The sequence below is a fragment of the Aplidium turbinatum genome, chromosome 5 (genome assembly GCF_918807975.1).
Source record: "Aplidium turbinatum chromosome 5, kaAplTurb1.1, whole genome shotgun sequence".
Lineage (NCBI taxonomy): Eukaryota > Metazoa > Chordata > Ascidiacea > Aplousobranchia > Polyclinidae > Aplidium > Aplidium turbinatum.
The window spans coordinates 9,005,152-9,022,213 of record NC_137476.1 but is presented as its reverse complement, the minus strand read 5'-3'; the positions used below and the strand labels follow the sequence as shown (position 1 = coordinate 9,022,213).

Below are 17,062 nucleotides of genomic sequence, written 5' to 3'. Positions count from 1 at the left end.
CAAAACTAAATGTAACTGCATGTCCACATGAATCAAATTTGCTTAAATACTAGTTTTGTTGAATATTTCTATGGGGGGTAGCGAGTCTACGTTGATTGTTCTGAGGGCGTCGCGCTGAAAAAAAAAGGTTGAATTCCCCAGCTCTACATGTATGCGAAACTGCCAGGATTGAACCCTCAAAGAAGCTTTTCCAGTCCGAGGATAAAGATCAAATCAATCACTATTTGCAAACAAGATCTGTGCACGAAATTTAAAGATAACTAAATGTTTAGCGACACATAGTGGTTGAACTAACTTTCAGACAAGAGCGCTCCACAAGTCGGCTTTGCAAAACCTCCAAAATTAAAACCTCCAAAGCTCCTAAAGGGCTTACTCAGTAAGAAAAGACTTATACGGGCAATCAACCAGATCACTTGAAAATCTTTTTATTCTTTGTCGCTTACTTGCTAGAAATGGTAGAATTTGTGTGATGTAAGAAGGAACAGTATCTATAAGCTATGCTGCCAATTCAAATAAACAAATTGTCAATAGATAGAAAACATTGAGCAGTCCAACTGGAGACCAGTCAAATTCCGGTTTCAACATAGAAATCATGAGCACCTTCACGTGGTCCCTCCTGTGAGTAGCCGAGTTCAATGACAAATGAAAAGGCGAAACAAAGCTCATCAACAAGTCAGAGAAAAAGACTACTTTCACCGCAGTGCTGTATTTGTAAAAAAAGCACAGGGTATACTGTCAGATTTGCCAAAATGACAAATAATACACAACTTGCAAAATACTAATCTTTATTTTACCATAACATGAATTATCCTTCGCTCCTAAAGCCAACTGTGTTTTTCTCCCGGATTTTCCTTGAAACTCTCAATAATTCGTATTGTCCTTTTTATTAAAATTCGGCTCTAGGTAAAGTTGTATTTCGACACTGAAGTTCAATGGATAACATGGATAATTCTTGCAGAACATCATACATTAGGAATCAGTAAGGATAGCATAGGCACTCTCTTTGGAAAACCAGAGAGTATACTATTAGTTGCTCGAAAAAGCAGAGAGTATACTGCGTATACCGCCGTATACCCTTGAATACAGCACTGTATTCACGACAATTACACAAGGATATCCTTCTTGAGGGAAGGAAAAAAGCAGAAGCGCAATGATATGGTTTTGTATCAGAGGCTCGTGAAGTTACAAAGTAGATTACGATTCATCACTGCAATAAGTGAGGGATGAGTCAACACATTAGCGTTCACGGAAATTTCACTTGCAAATCGTCAATTCAATTTAGGTAAATCGAAACCTGAAGATGGTCGTGCTAAAAGACAAAAGCAAGTTTTGCAAACTAAGCCCTAAACAAGGAAGCAAGTAAAAAAACTCTTCCATCAGCACTGCCAGCCCGGATATACCGTATCTACCAATCGTTTGCTCTTTTATAACGACAAAGCAACAGTTGCAATTGTCACAGTATGGAATTGTTTTTCTGGATGCCCTATCACTCAGCCTGCGGTGCATGTAATAGACAATTAGCCTAAAATTAGGCCAGGTAGACTGTTTTAGCACCACATGAAATAAGTACTACAAGGTGGTCCAAGACTGCGATCATGAAGGGTCATACTGAGGTTTAAGGAAAATTTACGGCCACATAAAAAAGTGATCTTCAGCTTGTTTGCGACACAAAAAAGTAATTTTCAGCTAGTAAAGAATAACAACCGATATGGAAGACATGATCAACATAAAACGTCAACAAAATAGCAAACAAAAAATTTTTTTGATATTTTGCTTTTGGTTATTATGTCAATCTCTGCTTTAAATTCTGTGTTCAACAGACGTATAAGCAGGTATCCAGGGTTTCATTAGCAATTCTGTTCAGTGTGGCGCTTTTCAATCGTTTCATAATTGAAAAGATACTTTCGCAAATGTAGCCTACTGCAGGCTACAGAACATGGAGCAGGAAGCACATCTTAAGTGCAAAGTCTGTTAAATTGAACTCTTTCGGATCGATATTACTTGCAAGCACACCAGACAATGTGATTTAATATTGTTATTGGCATAAAATACTTTTCCCCCACATAGAATTGAACAGTCCGTTGTCTTTTGACACTCATTTTATTGATAAATTACTACGCTTGATTAAGGTCTAATGATGACTGCAGTGACTACACGCCCATTAAGAAAGGAGTAAGACAAGGTTGTGTGCTATCACCCGACCTTTTCTCATTATACAATACAGCGAAATAATTTTAAAACGTATTGAAGATGAAAGAGGTATTAGTATTGGAGAAAACACATGCAATATGCTGACGGCACTGTTTTGATAGCCGACTCGGACATAAAACTGCAGAACATCTTAGATATTGTGTGTATGAAAAGCAAGCTATTTGGCATGGAACTAAATAAAAAGAAAACAAAAACAATGGTCACAATAAAGAAAAAAGAAGCCGAAACTCTTATTTGTAATTTATCAGTTAATTGAACAATTCTTAAACAGGTCCAAAAATTCAAATACCTCGGTACTATGGTGAATTGGGATGCAAGAGACGAAACAGTGCTCAGCATAAGAACAGCCCAAGCAAAAGCAAGCTTTCAACAAATGAAACCATTTTTTTGCAATAAAAATATCTCCTTTAAAACAAGGTCTACTCAAGAATTTTAAAATGCTATATTTATGCTGTTTTTCATTACAACTCTGAAACCTGGAATATCTCAACAAAAATGGCTGAAAAAATTAATGCTTTTGAAATGTGGTGCTTCCGTAGAATGCAACGTATTTCATGGCTTGCAAAGAGGACAAATAAAGAAGTTTTACACCAAGTAAACCAAACCAGATCTCTGTTAAAAAGTATGAAAACCAGACAAATTCTCGGCCATGTAATACGAAAGCAAAAACTGGAGCATCTCTCTTTTGGAAAGCGGGCACCTGGCAGACAAAGACAAACTCATCTGAAACAATATTAACGACAAGACAGAAACAATCGTCCATGCAACATATAATAGGAATATTTGCTCTAGTAATTATTTATCTGAGGCCTTCGATGCCTGGTTCATACAATAAAATTGAAGAAGTTTTTCTTTTTCAATTACAACTTTTATAAGTCTTAATTGGGGTCATAACGCATCGATTTCACAACTAATCTGAAGTTATAATTACCGTGTACTTTAATTTATGATTGTTTGTATAAGTAGTCAAGTAGACCTGAATATGACTGTTATAAGCGTAATTGCTGCTGGAATAGCTTACAAGACCGAGCACAGTTGTACAGTATAGGCTTATCTAAAATTTTATATAAAAAAATTATGCACTGTATTGAGCTTTCATTTCAGAACAAGAAAACTACCACAATCAGATCTAATTTATTATTTCTTCTCGTTCATGTAAATTATCAGATGTTCAACGCCTCTACACGTGTTTGAAACTGCCAGGATTAAACTCTCAAAAAAGCTTTCCCAATCTTGGAATAAGATTAAATCAATCACTACTTGCAAACAAGATCTGTGCACGCAATTTAAAAACAACTAACTGTTTAGCGACACACAGTGGTTGGAATAACTTGTAGGCAAAAGCGCTCAACAAATTGGCTTTGTACGGGCTTTCTCAGTGAGAAAAAACTTATACGGACAATCAATCAGATCACCTCAATATCTTTTTATTGTTTGCCGCTTACTTGTTAAAAATGGTAGAATTTGTGTAATGTAGTAAGGAACAATATCTACTGTTCACTTGTACAGGCTATGCTGCCAATTCAAATAAGCAAATTGTCGATCGATAGAAAACATTTAATCAGTAGCCTAACTGGAGACCAGTCAAATTCCGATTTCATCGTAGAAACCACAAGGATATCCTTTTTGAGGGAAGGAAAAAAAAAGAAACGTGATGATATGATTTTGTATCAGTGGCTCGTGAAGTTACAAAGTAGGTTACAATTCATCACTGCAATTTTGAGGGATGAGTCAACACATTAGCGTTCACGGAAATTTCACTTGCAAATCGTCAATTCAATTTAGGTAAATCGAAACCTGAAGACGCACACCCGAAAAGACAAAACAAGTTTTGCACACTAAGCCCTAAACAAGGAAGCAAGTAAAAAACTCTTCCATCAGCATTGTCAGCCCGGATATACAATGGCGCTGGCAGGGGGAAGGGCAGTTATTTCATTTTTAGTTGTGTTATAGCCTAATATTTTTGTGTCATGGTGGAAAAACCCAAAACAGTGCTAACATTTTGACGTAAGAGCAGCGAGTACAAGGGCATGATTTTTCACGTCTTACTTAAATATTTATTTCGTAACCAGCAAGGTCGTTGAATCGAATAGAAATGTATAGATAGCTATGTGAGAGACTTCCTTTTTATGTTAGTAGAGTAGTGACAGTGCATACAGCATTGGGTCATTCAATGTTTTCATAAGGATATAATGTAGATTTTACTCAACGAAATTTACTAAAGTAATCAGTAGCCTAACATTAGGACAGGGCTACTCAACTGGCGGACCGCGGTCCGAATCCGGACCTTCTGAGTGTCAATGGTGGACCTTGAGCTTTTGGAAGAATAACCTCATTGCCACGTTTCAGGGCTTCTTTAAACAGATTTCTACTGAAAGGAAGCAATTTTTTCTGTGATTATCCTAATTGCTGAGTGGCTTCAACTCCCAGACTCCCCAAAACTTTCAATTCGAGTTACATTTTACCGAAAAAAGTGGTTTGGTACAGATAATTTAACTTTCGTGGTTGCGTGGGAAATAACTTATTCACCGAACCACTAAAAATACTCAACTTGTCAAACTGGACTTTTGTTAACATTAGTTGAGTAACCCTGCATTAAGATAATGCAAGCGGTTGTAATTCTTTGGCTTAGTTTAATTTGTTTGCTGCATAACGCATAAGGGTCACTTGCTTCCACAGAGCTTTTTGTTGCAGAAGTTCAATTAATGCAAGCTACAAAATCTGCAAAAGTTTTTTTTGGTATCTAAAATTAGTGAGAATGGCACTGTTTTAATAGAGAGGAAATGTAATGGGGATGAGAGTATGAAGGGGGGTCAAAAATGAAGGGCCTGAATTAAACACGTGGTTATATATCAAGATTAAACTTGATTCCCATGAAGGCGAGAAGCTATTTTTTCCATGTCAAAAGTGCGTACGTGCCAAGCAAATTCTAACGTGCCCGGAAAAATCGCTAAGTGGTCTGAAAAGTCACAACACGCAAATGTGCATCTGTTCGCGCTACTTAGCGTTAACGCACAGCATCACTTTTTCGTGTTGTTAGTGCCACTGATAACGGCTTTAACTTTGCAATTCGCGCTAATCCCGACGGCATCAATTTATTTTGCGCGTAGGCTACAACACTAATGGGTATAGGCCTACTTTGTAGCGTAGAAAAAATGGAAGTTTGGCTTTGTTGACAGTAGAAAGAACATCAACCTGTTTAAAATGTAAAGTTTGTTCAGAATTAAATTATAGCTTTGTATTCTACAAAGTAATCAATGTTCTTTATTTAGAACAGTGATTCAGTAAATCTTAATATTTACCAATTAAAATTCTACAATGGACATAAAAGATTACAAATTTGGTCCTGCCTTCCCTTTGCCAAAATGTCGTAAAGGAAGTAATTATGTTATAAGTAAAGCTCGCGAAAGTCAATAAAGTCAAAATTTTTTAAAGACCTTGTCTGTCCACGAATCAAAGAATAAAGTTGTTTTAGCACCTAGGGGACTGTTTCTAAGAAGTTTATAGGTCAAAATAAAGTCAAAATTGACAATAAAGTCAAATTTGGCAAATTATGGCTTTTGACAAATTTTTGTCTTTCTTAAGAGTAATTTTGTCAAAATCCTCGTGAAAACATTGTAAATCAGGAACTGCGACACAATTAAACCATAATAATTAATAACCCATAAAAGTAGGAAATAGTCACTATGCCCAATTGGATCAGCAGTAACTTTTACGGCAAATTGTTCATTGTTTATTCATTCTTACGTATTTAAATAATTCTTATAAAACACTCTCTCTTACAAACGTGGTCTTTTAGATTTAGAACATCAACAGTTTGGATTTTACGAATAGCCTACTGACATAATACAAAAATACCTAAGCAAGCTAAAGCGTCTTCAGATTTAGACCTTTGTCGAGATTTGCCTGATGAATTTAATTTACCATGTGAATAAAATCTGCAAAAGGCAAAGTGCCCTTTCCGTGGACAAAATAACACAGGCTACCTAAATCTATCTAAATCCCTCAATGAGCTGAAGGATAAAATCACGTCGGCTGATGTTGCTGTCGGAACGTTTTCTAAAAATAATCCAAGAGTTCAAAGCTGCAATATGTAGTATATTTGTCCAAACTGCAAGAGGCCATCTTTTGCTTGCTGCACGTGTGGTGTACTTTCTTGCCATTTGGTCAAACCCTTTCAACTGCTACTTTGTTCTCGCTATCAAAATGGATCAAAGAGGTTTTCTTTTTTTCTGTTGCATCGATACTGGGGCTGTCATGCATAGTGGAAAGGACATTTGCATTTTTCTTTTGTTTGCACTGATAGTTCACAAGCATGCAGCTGTTCGTTGAATTGTAAAAGAATTTACTGGAAAATCTTTCTCCTCCATCCTTGGTCATCTGCTTTGTCAGTCCTTTACTGTTAGCTCGAACAGTTCCAACAATGGTTATATTTCTTTCCTGTAGCAAATCAGCAAGATTCACCCTAGTAAAGAAGTTAACTGTTGCGACGTTGAACCCGCCTTGTCTGTGTAAATTGAGGTGATCCTCATCACTACATCCTCGGGGAGAAGCCTTACATTTCGCTGCTCTCTTTTAATAGCTCCGAGGTATTGCATAAGTATTTGGAATGAATCTCGGCTAACACCCAGAATTTCATGCTTTCTTTCCAGTAACAACTTTCCTTTCATATTTAATTTCTATCATAGAGAATAATTGCAGTGTATTGATTGATAAGTTGCTCCGCCAATCACACCAACCACACCCACACGTGCTTCCCATCAATATTGGGCTCAACAGAAAAGTTTGAAAATTGGATTTCATCATTGAACTATCAAAGATAATTAATCAAACTAGTGTGTATCAAATGAGTGAAGACCTTTATTTTTGGAACTCCGTCTCTGATTTTCCGTTTTTGCTACCTTTTCAAAAAAATTTGGCTTTCGAAAGTGGGTAGGCAGGCTCACCCAGAAAATAAGGTAGGTGGCCTACAAGGCCTATGTGGTTTCTCCATGCCTGATTTCACCACATCTGAAAGAATAATTTAACCCGTCGTCCTTTGATCTATTCGGTTACCACCAGAGGTGGGCAGTATATAGCGCTATACTTTGTTAGAATAGCGCCTACAGTAGCGACGCTACTTTTTGCCAGTGTAGCAGTAGCGGATAGGCGCTACATTTGCTTCAGTCGTAATTCTGCTACTTTCCAATTTAAAGTAGAACAAAATAGATCGCTTTTAGAGACTTTTGATAAAAATACATTGGAGCATAAGAATGAGATTTCACTTTCACCTTTTCCATATCGACGTTGAAATGGCAGTGTAAACGAATGTGGTACTGAAAACGGTGGAGAGCGGCCGGCGATGCATCCGGGTGGGGAGGTTCGCCAGCTTAGAAAGCAAGGGCCAGGTTGGGGAGTCGATGTGCCTTTGGTAGTAGTGTGGTTACTGAGGGTGTATCGATAACTAGGCTATACTTATTAAGATTAACTGCAACACGGCGTTTACAGCATACTCAAGCATACAAGTAGGCCTACGCTCAAGTACCCACTCAATACATGATGAAGGTTTTGATATTATTTACATACAAGCGATTTTGAATAAAATACATTAAAATTGTTATTTCTTGGTTTATTTTTCATGAAAATTTACAAAAAGGACAAATCTTTCAAGTGAAAGGACTGAAGGCTCAATCCGGTACTGGCACTAGATTATTAAACAACTTATCCACAATATGAGAATCTTAATACACATTTAGTTTATCTTAAGAAAAAAAAATAATCAAGAATATATTTTTAGAAGTAGACTTTAAAGAAAAGTCAATAGTTGCACCAAAGTAACATTAACAATAATGAAGGTCGTGGTACTGATGATTGCGCTGGCTTCTTGCTTGACGTTCGGTAAGTACAGTAGCTTAATATTTGTTCTAAATTATGACTTAAAATGCTAGCAGTATATTCCAATTACAATCTTGATAAGTCATAACTAGGGTTATAACGCATCAATTTCACAATCAATCTGAAGTTATGATTACCGTGCACTTCAATTCATAATTGTTTGTATAATAAGATCTAAATATAACTGTTTTGAGCGTAATTAATTCAGTTCAATCTAAAGAAGGAAAGTTAATTGCTGCTGGTATAGCTCACAAGACTGAGCACAGTTGTACAGTAGCCTATATTTCAAATTTTATAAAAAAAAATTACGTAGCCTACTACTGAATTGAGCTTCCATTTATGAACAAGAAACAACTACCATCATCAGATCCAATTTATTATTTCTTTCCTTTCATCTAACTTATTTGATGTTAAAAGCCTGTACAGGAGGTATGCAAAACTGCCAGGATTAAGCTCTCAAAAAAGCTTTTTTTGTGCGAGGATGTATATTTCCACAATCGGTCAATTTAGTTTCTGTACATTATAACGAGAGAAATCTACTGTTAGTTTACAAAGCAGATGGAAATAGCAACCTAACGTCAAAATTTCTCGTTTGTTCCCCTTTTAACGTTTATCTTGATTATTTCAATGACAAGCTTGGAATGATTACATAAACCTTTTCTTGCTGCTTATACCATCGGTGCAACATCCTTCTTTACTCAAAATATAGAAAACTTTGTTGATCTTAATGTGTGACAATTAACTTAAAAAGAAGTTAATTTGGTAAATTCCAACAAAAGTTTTCTAAATATTATTATCAAAATTAAATCATGCAAACTCAAAACCTCACACAACAACGCGTTAGAATTCTTTTTTTTAACAGATTTGTAAAAACAAATAGTAGCCTCACTTGAGTTTATGGGCATCCTACATCAGATCACAGACTTTAATTTAATCTTTCAGTTTATGTTTATTGTTTCAGCAAACTCGACTTCAGTATTTCGTGTCGTGATATGTGAACGCTCCACAAGAACTATACGATGTCCAAGTGGGCAAGGCATTGAAATTATCAGCGCTTTTTACGGACGCAAAAACAAAAATACGTAAGAGTAGCATCTATATTTGAATATTTTTTTTAAATCATCATTTTATCAAACCAAAAAGTTCAATATCCAAAGGTTAGGTGCATTAACACATTTGGTATTTGAATGAAAAAAAAGCGTAAGTTTTAATGTGTATAATATTTTCTAAAACAATTTTGTGTTAGATTAACTTACAACTATATCGAGCAATTAACTGTGCGATAGCTGCAGTTTGAACTCTAAGAATTCAAATGAGATAAATTACCTTTGCACCAACAAGAATCGTTACCAAAGAAAATCCTTTTTTAAAGGTAAAAAGGCTTGAAAAGATTTCTGTAGAATGATTTATAGACTTTTTAAAAAAAAACATCCTTGGCTGATGCACTAGATGTAGTTTATTTTAATCTAAAATCATAATAGAAACTGCGTCTAAAGTGTAGGCCTATATTAAGTTCAAGAATGAAAAAATAAACAAACGAATTTTATGAACAAATATTTTCTTCAGTTGCCCCAAGAAATCAATCCGGACAACCCATTGTGAAGCTAAGGGGTCTTTTGCAACCATCCAAGCAAGTTGTGATGATTTCAATTCTTGTAAAATTTCTGCTTCCAACTCCGTATTTGGAGATCCATGCAAAGGTACCACCAAGTATGTGTTGGTGCGATATAATTGTCGTGCTCCTTCCAAAGGAGTGAAAGCGGTTATTTGTGAGAGAAGTCGAAAGACCATTAGTTGTCTACCTGGTCAAGTCATCAACGTGAAATCTGCAGTGTACGGCCGAAGGGACAAGAGAACGTAAGTTATATCACGAGTTAGTAAACAAGATGTTGAAAAATAAATCCCGCCTAAGGAATCTAAAAAAATGTTTAATTCCAATTCAAAGTCTAATCTAACTGTTGAGCAATAGGAGTTTTCTTTGTCCAGTTAGTAGCCTATTTATTTTTCTACATTCTCATGGTAGTTTAATCTTCTTCTTCATCGTGTATCGTGTGTCACACTGTGCTGGTATGGGCTATGAGAGAATCATTGCGACTTTTGCCAAGTACCAACACTGATAATTTAATTGCAACCACAAAACGTCATCATCATGAGCAATCTTTCTTACGGGGAAACTTGATTATGTTTAATATAACTTTAAATACTATAATCAGATTTTTATCAATTTTTACTGATCTAAGTAGTGTGTAGATTGGCTAACATTTACTGCTAAGTAAGGTTTTTCTACTTAAATGACGAAATACGAAAAATGGTATTAATATCACACAAGAGTGCTAGATGCCAAGCGCGATGCTGAGCAGAGTCAATTCAAGTACATTGAATCACTATTATCAAAGTAATCTTTACAGCCTGTTTCACCTTTTGCGTGACCGTCAAAGGTGTTTATTCAAATAGACAACAATTTGAATTTAGACATCAATTCAGTCATCTGTAGTGTTAGCAGTCTAAAACACAAAGAAATAAATAATGTACATTTTTCAGATGTCGTAGAAATCCCATCAAGACAACCAGATGTGCTGCTGATAATTCCCTATACAAAGTCAGAGCAAGTTGCAATGATCGAAATAAATGTAAAATCTATGCAAGTAATTCTGTGTTTGGCGACCCCTGTGTTGGTACCACAAAGTATGTGGAGATGCGATACAACTGTTACACTCCATACCAAGGGATAACTACAATCATTTGCGAACGGGAAAGCCAAGCAATCACTTGTCCTCCTGGCTGGGTGATCAGAGTAAAATCTGGTTTTTACGGAAGAAAAGGATCATCTATGTAAGAGCTTGAACATATCAGATATTATAGAAATACATTGTTCTATCATTGTTTTCACATCATTAGGATTTTGTACCTTTACCATTAGGTGGACTCATAAAACTTTTCTGTTTTTGTGAACCAACCCAGCCATTTAACTATTAGGCTATGTTCTGCAAAGTAAACAAATTTAATTCGTGAAATTATAAGCTATAAGCTTTGGCGTGATGCCGGGGTGGGTCAATCTTAGACTGACAGCTCATGTAGTCAAATCAAGTGTGAGTGTTCCATCACCTTACTTACCTGACAGATTTCTTTGTCCTCGCAAGCCTCCATCAGACGACAACGTGTCGACCCCGGTGATGGAGGATTTACGAAATAATTTGCTTATGGTGTGTTTGTGCTGAAAACTCCAACTACTCCCACAGAATATTTAAAAGCTACAAAAGTGTAGCTTTTTTACATTCATATTATCAAGAATTGAAAATAAAATGAATCCATTAAAGCCTTTAAAGGTATTAAGTTCCATTTGGTGATGTTAACGTTTGTGGACTTCTGTAGTCTTTCAGGATAATCTGAAAAATACCAGCTGTCTAGACTAATGAAAGAATAAACGCAAGACTTTAATATTCAAACGACAGAAATGGCTCAAAGTAATAAAGATTTATATTGTTCAGATGTCCCAGGCATCCTATCAGGACAACAGGTTGCGAGGCTAGAGGATCTCTATCTGTTATTCGAGAACATTGCAACGGATACACTTCTTGCTACATACGTGCCAGTAACAGTGTATTTGGAGATCCGTGCAAAGGTACCACAAAGTATGTGCAGATGGTGTACAGCTGTGAACACCGTAAGTATTTTATAAGCTTTCAAATGGTTGACTGATCTTCTCACAGCTAAATTGCGCTTGATCAGTTTTATTAGCATTTTCTTCTGCAATTAGGAAAAAATTTGGTATCTTAAGAGTGCACTAGCCTACTATTTAGAACCGGATTTATAGTATTCGTAATAAACGCGCACATAGGCTACACCACTAACTTTCATCCAAGCAACAACAAACTATATATTGCCGGAAAAAATCAGGAGACAACCTCTCCAAAAACGTTACTATTTTTAAAATTGGCTAAAGTATTAAATAGTTACAGCATATAAATTTGATTAAAAAATTGCTGACTATCTCCACGAAACTCCGTAAAACTAACCAAGACCTGGAGAGAATGATATCAACTTCATTTAGCTGATGGCAGGCTATAATAGCAACATACCTATGGGGGGATTTTTTTCTGTCATTTTTAATTTTGAAAAAATCAAAAATTTTAAGAAACGGTCCCCAAAAAGGCAAAATTTACTTAACATTTTCTTCTACAAAGTGTGTATTTCCAAAAATATTACAAAATCGCTCTATTAAAGTTTGCATATTATTATTATTTATTTGTATCAGACAAGAATGTCCATATTCAAATCACACAAAAAAGAGAAATACAAAAATGAAAGACATAGATTACAGTAGTACACACGCAGCTGAGGCGCAAAAGTAATTGGAATGAAATTACAAGCTTATTTTGTTTAAATAACCAACCAGTAAGATTTACCGTCAGCAAACGATGACTGTTGAATGTGTTGATATCTTTGAACCATGGCATAAAGGTCTATTGGACATCTCTGCAATTTTATAGCCAGTTTGGACCAGTAGTTTTGTATTTGTTATAAATTCTTGTCCAAAAAATATCATTTTGAGTAAATCGCGTTTGAAAAAGGATCTCAAACAAATCATAAAACTGACTCTTCAACATGTTCATGATTAAATAAGTCATTTATCAGCAATAAGAGCAAGTTATCGATATGTTCTGTTCATGTTGCCATATCCTAAAATCTAGACGCATTCAGTGATGCCAAAATGATTTTCATCCACTATTATCGCAAGTGATTTAATTTTTTGTTTGATTTTTCTGGAGGACCAAAACCTTCAATCAATCAAGTTTATTTTCGGTAAATCTCCATATTCGTTTCAATTTACAATAGTAGAAAACATAACATATTAGGCTACTTTTACTCATGGAAGCTATACCATGGAAGCATCAAAAAACTCATGCGGTTATCTAAGTCAATGTGCCAACATCATGGGATATTTTTCTGTGTACAATAAATAATTGAATTAGTCTACGGAAAAAAAATAAAAAAATAATGAGTTATTAACAAAACTAAAGCAATAATAATAAATAATAATAAATAGCATTTCAATGCATCAGTTAATATCAGCGTAGAGTTCAGAAAGTAAAAAATGCCAAAGGCCGGTTTTAATAGTTTGAAATAAGCTGCTTTCTATGTGCTTTATTGAATACATAAAACGACAACATTATTATGTGCTTTGGGATGTTATTCCACAAGTGTGCTCCAGCATATTTGATGCATTTTTTTATTGATTGAATGTATATAAATTTATTCTTAGCGCTTCTAGTTGAGTCGTTGGGAATTTATTTGGTTTTTGTGAACATGTTTTCAAAATGTTTTGATAATATATTATGATGACTTTTAAACACTACTCTTCCTAATTCTAGTTTATGAATATCATCCATCTTCAGTATGTCAAACACTTTATATTTGGGGAAGTTTTGTATTGCATTTACAGTTAACCATACATCTCAGTGCATTGTTTTGCATGATGTTCAAAATTTTAAGTTTGGTAGAGTCAGTAGTGCCCCTGCTTGTAATATTATATTGCAGATGAGTGCATACAGTATAAGAGCATAGTAAAACATCATTAGTGTTTTTTATCCACCTAATGCTTAATTTTGTACAGTACATAAGACCAAAAGATTTTTAAAAACATGATATTTAAGCTCACCTACTAAAAGTCCTAGGACCTTCAAGAAAACTCAAATTAAAGGTTGAAATAGTTGGAATAGGTACAAACCAAACACAGATTTTGAATCTATGATAAATTTCTGACTGAAATCGTAAAGGAAAAAAAAGTTGATTTCTTTTAGACTTTAGTGCTCCCTTAATTTGCAAGGCAAAGTATTCTACTGCTGCTCTAGATGGAAAGGGTTTCATCTAATTTTTCTTAATTGCAGATTAATGGAACAAGACCTTAGAATGGCAGACTCGTGCTGACAACGATAGAGTTTCGCACTCTATTGTACCCATTGAAACAGAAAAAAACAAGGCCATCGTTTTTGTGTAAATGAAAAGTACTTTGATACGTTAATTTATTCCATTTGAAGTTGGGGTTGACAATCAATTTATCGTTACTGGCTTAATAAAGAGTTTTATTAATTTTTCAACATCGTCATCATCTGCCCTGCCTATTTAAAGTAGATGATCTATCAGTTGCACTGATCCTCCACAACGATTGGTCGTTCATTGTTCTTAGTAAATTTACAAATCTTTATTAGTCCTTGTTACTAAATTTTTAAAAATTTCCAGACGTAGAAGCCTTGACCCCCTTGACCTGACAGTCGCCCCATCATTACTGGACGTTTATTCCACGCTTGTGATAACTATGTCCAATATTTGCCGCCTGTCTTTTCATAATAACTTCGTTCTTATCAGGACGTCAGCCACCCAGAGCATATTTTTAACGTGCTCGGCTCTTATGTTGACAAATCATAATTGAAACGCAATAATAGAAAATAAATAAATGCTGTTTATATCAAAATAAATTACTTTTATTATCATTGTAACTTTGAGATTCAATAAAATTGATGGCACTATTTCTGTCTGGTAAATTTTTCCAGGAATATGCCAAGAAGTTTACGGTGAGTCTTTGGCTTTACAGACTGAAAAAGTTCCAGTTAAGAGAAAGTTTTCAAATAAATTATTTTATTTTGTCAAAAGTGGAAGATTTGACTTTGCGTTTATTAAACATACACATTATGCTATATCCAGAAATCTAGGCCATGTAGAACATAGTAGCTAAAATACACCCACCAACTATAATCTTGATACCAATTTGTTTTCTAAGCAACATTATCAACCATGCAGTAGTAACATGCTAAATGGGAGGCTAAAAGTATAACTGACCCCCACCCCTGTCAATGTTTTTCATGAAACCACAAAGATTTCAACAGGCCTATGGCAATGCTTATTCAGTAACCTTATTTAGGCTGTTTTGGCCTGTCTAACACTAACCTTTCGTGATAGCACTGCATATGTTGGTGGTAAACGCAACGCCGAATCTTCCACTTTTGACAAAAGTAGCAATTTGCTGTTATCATATCTCACAAACCTGACGTGATAGGATAAATCTGAAGTCAGATTCGGATTCAGCACCCCAAAGTTACCTTAAATCAGTTCTCAAAGCCCATGCAAAAAAAAATTTTTTTTTTGTTGACCAGTGTTATATGTACGAACACCGTACCAAGGCTTCGGGCGCTTGGCTATGCTGTCGAAATAATATAAAAGCGACCAAGAACAATCTCCTAAACTTTTGTGGATATCATAAGATACCACAAATGTTGACTCGATAACGGACACATCATTGCCATCCATAGCTGCTACTACACAAAACATCTTTATCTTGTTTTGCCTCACTATGGTGTCTGGTGCGCATAACTTAGAGACAATGGCTTGCACCCGTCCCACACCAAGCAAAAGCAACCCCAGCCTTGTTCGTTTAGCTCAGGGGTCACCAACTGGCGGCCGCCACGCTGTTATGTGCGGCCCGCGGAAGGTATCAGCGTATAAGCATAACCAAAAATACTTTTCTTGAGGAGTTAAAGAGCATGAAGGCAAAAAATACTTTCCGGGAAGCATATTTTCGCTTTGCATACGATTCCGCCGACAGACCAATCAGATTGTAGTTCTAGGTAAGGGTCGCTTAACGTTATTCCAATGCGATGTCCAACCACACTGTCGCAGTGGTTGATTAAAACGTATGTTTTCGAATTTCGAAATTGTCTGTGAGCATAGGGTTGCTTAATTTTAGTTTGTAAATGTCATGTAAACACTGGTGTGCATTTCACCGTTGTTGTGTTTCACGAGCAGTGTTTCCTTTATGCAAGTTTTTGTTGGCAAAATAGGTCGGTGTGCCAACTCAATTTACAATAATTTGGCAAAATATTATGTATAAACTTAAAGACTTTTTCTGGTTGTATATTATGAAAATAGTTAGCTTAGTACTGCAAAATGTTGTTAATTGACATTAATTCTTGTCATGCTGATCAGCACCACAAGTGACAGTTGTCTAATATTCAAAGAAAGACGATTTTATAGGCAATCACAAACAGGATGAAAAACCAACTCATTGCTTTTTTAGATGGAACACTGTTCATGAGTTACGATAGAAACGTTTTTTCGATGATTTCCACAAGCGTTTGTTTCATGGTGCCTGTTTTTTTTCATCCTGTTATTGGAGCCTATTTTTTGCTGATATGTTTGCAGGTCACTATTGTTCAGAGGTGGGCAGTAACGCGCTACTTTTGTAACTACTTTTTGGTAAAAGTAGTGGTAGCGGCGCTACTTTTTAGTTGGAGTAGCGGCTGCAGTAGCGGCGCTATTTTTTCCAAAGTAGCGGATAACGGGAGGGCGCTACTGTTTTCAGTCGCACTCCCGCTATCCGCTACTTTTTAATTTAAAGTGAAAACATACTCGTTTTTTTGGCAACACTGGCGTGGTCAAGAAGCTATATAATCGGTTTGGTTGCAAAGTCTCGAGCCAGGTTGATACCGAGAAGAGTGACACCAACACATGGTGATTTTTTTGTGTGTTGGCGTCATCCCGTGAAACGTCGGTGCAGAAGGAAACAGCAATTGTAGATGTATACGCCTTTTTTTCGGACAGGAGCAAGTCCTTGAGCCTTTCGAATACCGAGTTAAAACATTTGTTCATTAAATACAACACCCCCATTCATTCCAGTGCTGCGGTGGAGACACTTTTTTCTGTTGGAAAAGGTGTGCTTAAGCCAAAGCGGGCAGGACTTAGTGACTCTCATTTTGAAAGGCTCGTGTTTTTGAAAAAGGCGTAACAATAAATTTCCCTTAGAATGTGTTGTCTATAACGACGTTAAAATGACAGTGTAAACGAATGATAACATTCGTTTTCAAGGACATTTTTGCGTCAATAGGCACTTGAAGAGTGTTTCCTAGTGTCATTTTAGACAAAAGTAGCGGAAGAAGTAGCGGTAGCGCGCGCTACTTTGGTCCGAGTAGCGGTAGCGGGTAGC

General features: G+C 35.9%; 1 protein-coding gene across 1 annotated transcript; it reads left to right on the top strand.

Annotated features, from left to right (window-relative positions):
* The first annotated feature begins 7,958 nt into the window (after positions 1–7,958).
* On the top strand, positions 7,959–14,612 carry LOC145770510 (L-rhamnose-binding lectin CSL3-like). The gene is made up of 6 exons (XM_082582179.1): positions 7,959–8,088; positions 9,047–9,167; positions 9,652–9,942; positions 10,627–10,917; positions 11,574–11,749; positions 13,974–14,612. Exons 1-6 carry the CDS (start codon positions 8,040–8,042, stop codon positions 13,976–13,978), a joined length of 933 nt encoding a protein of 310 aa, XP_082438305.1. The 5' UTR covers positions 7,959–8,039; the 3' UTR covers positions 13,979–14,612.
* The last annotated feature ends 2,450 nt before the right edge of the window (positions 14,613–17,062 follow it).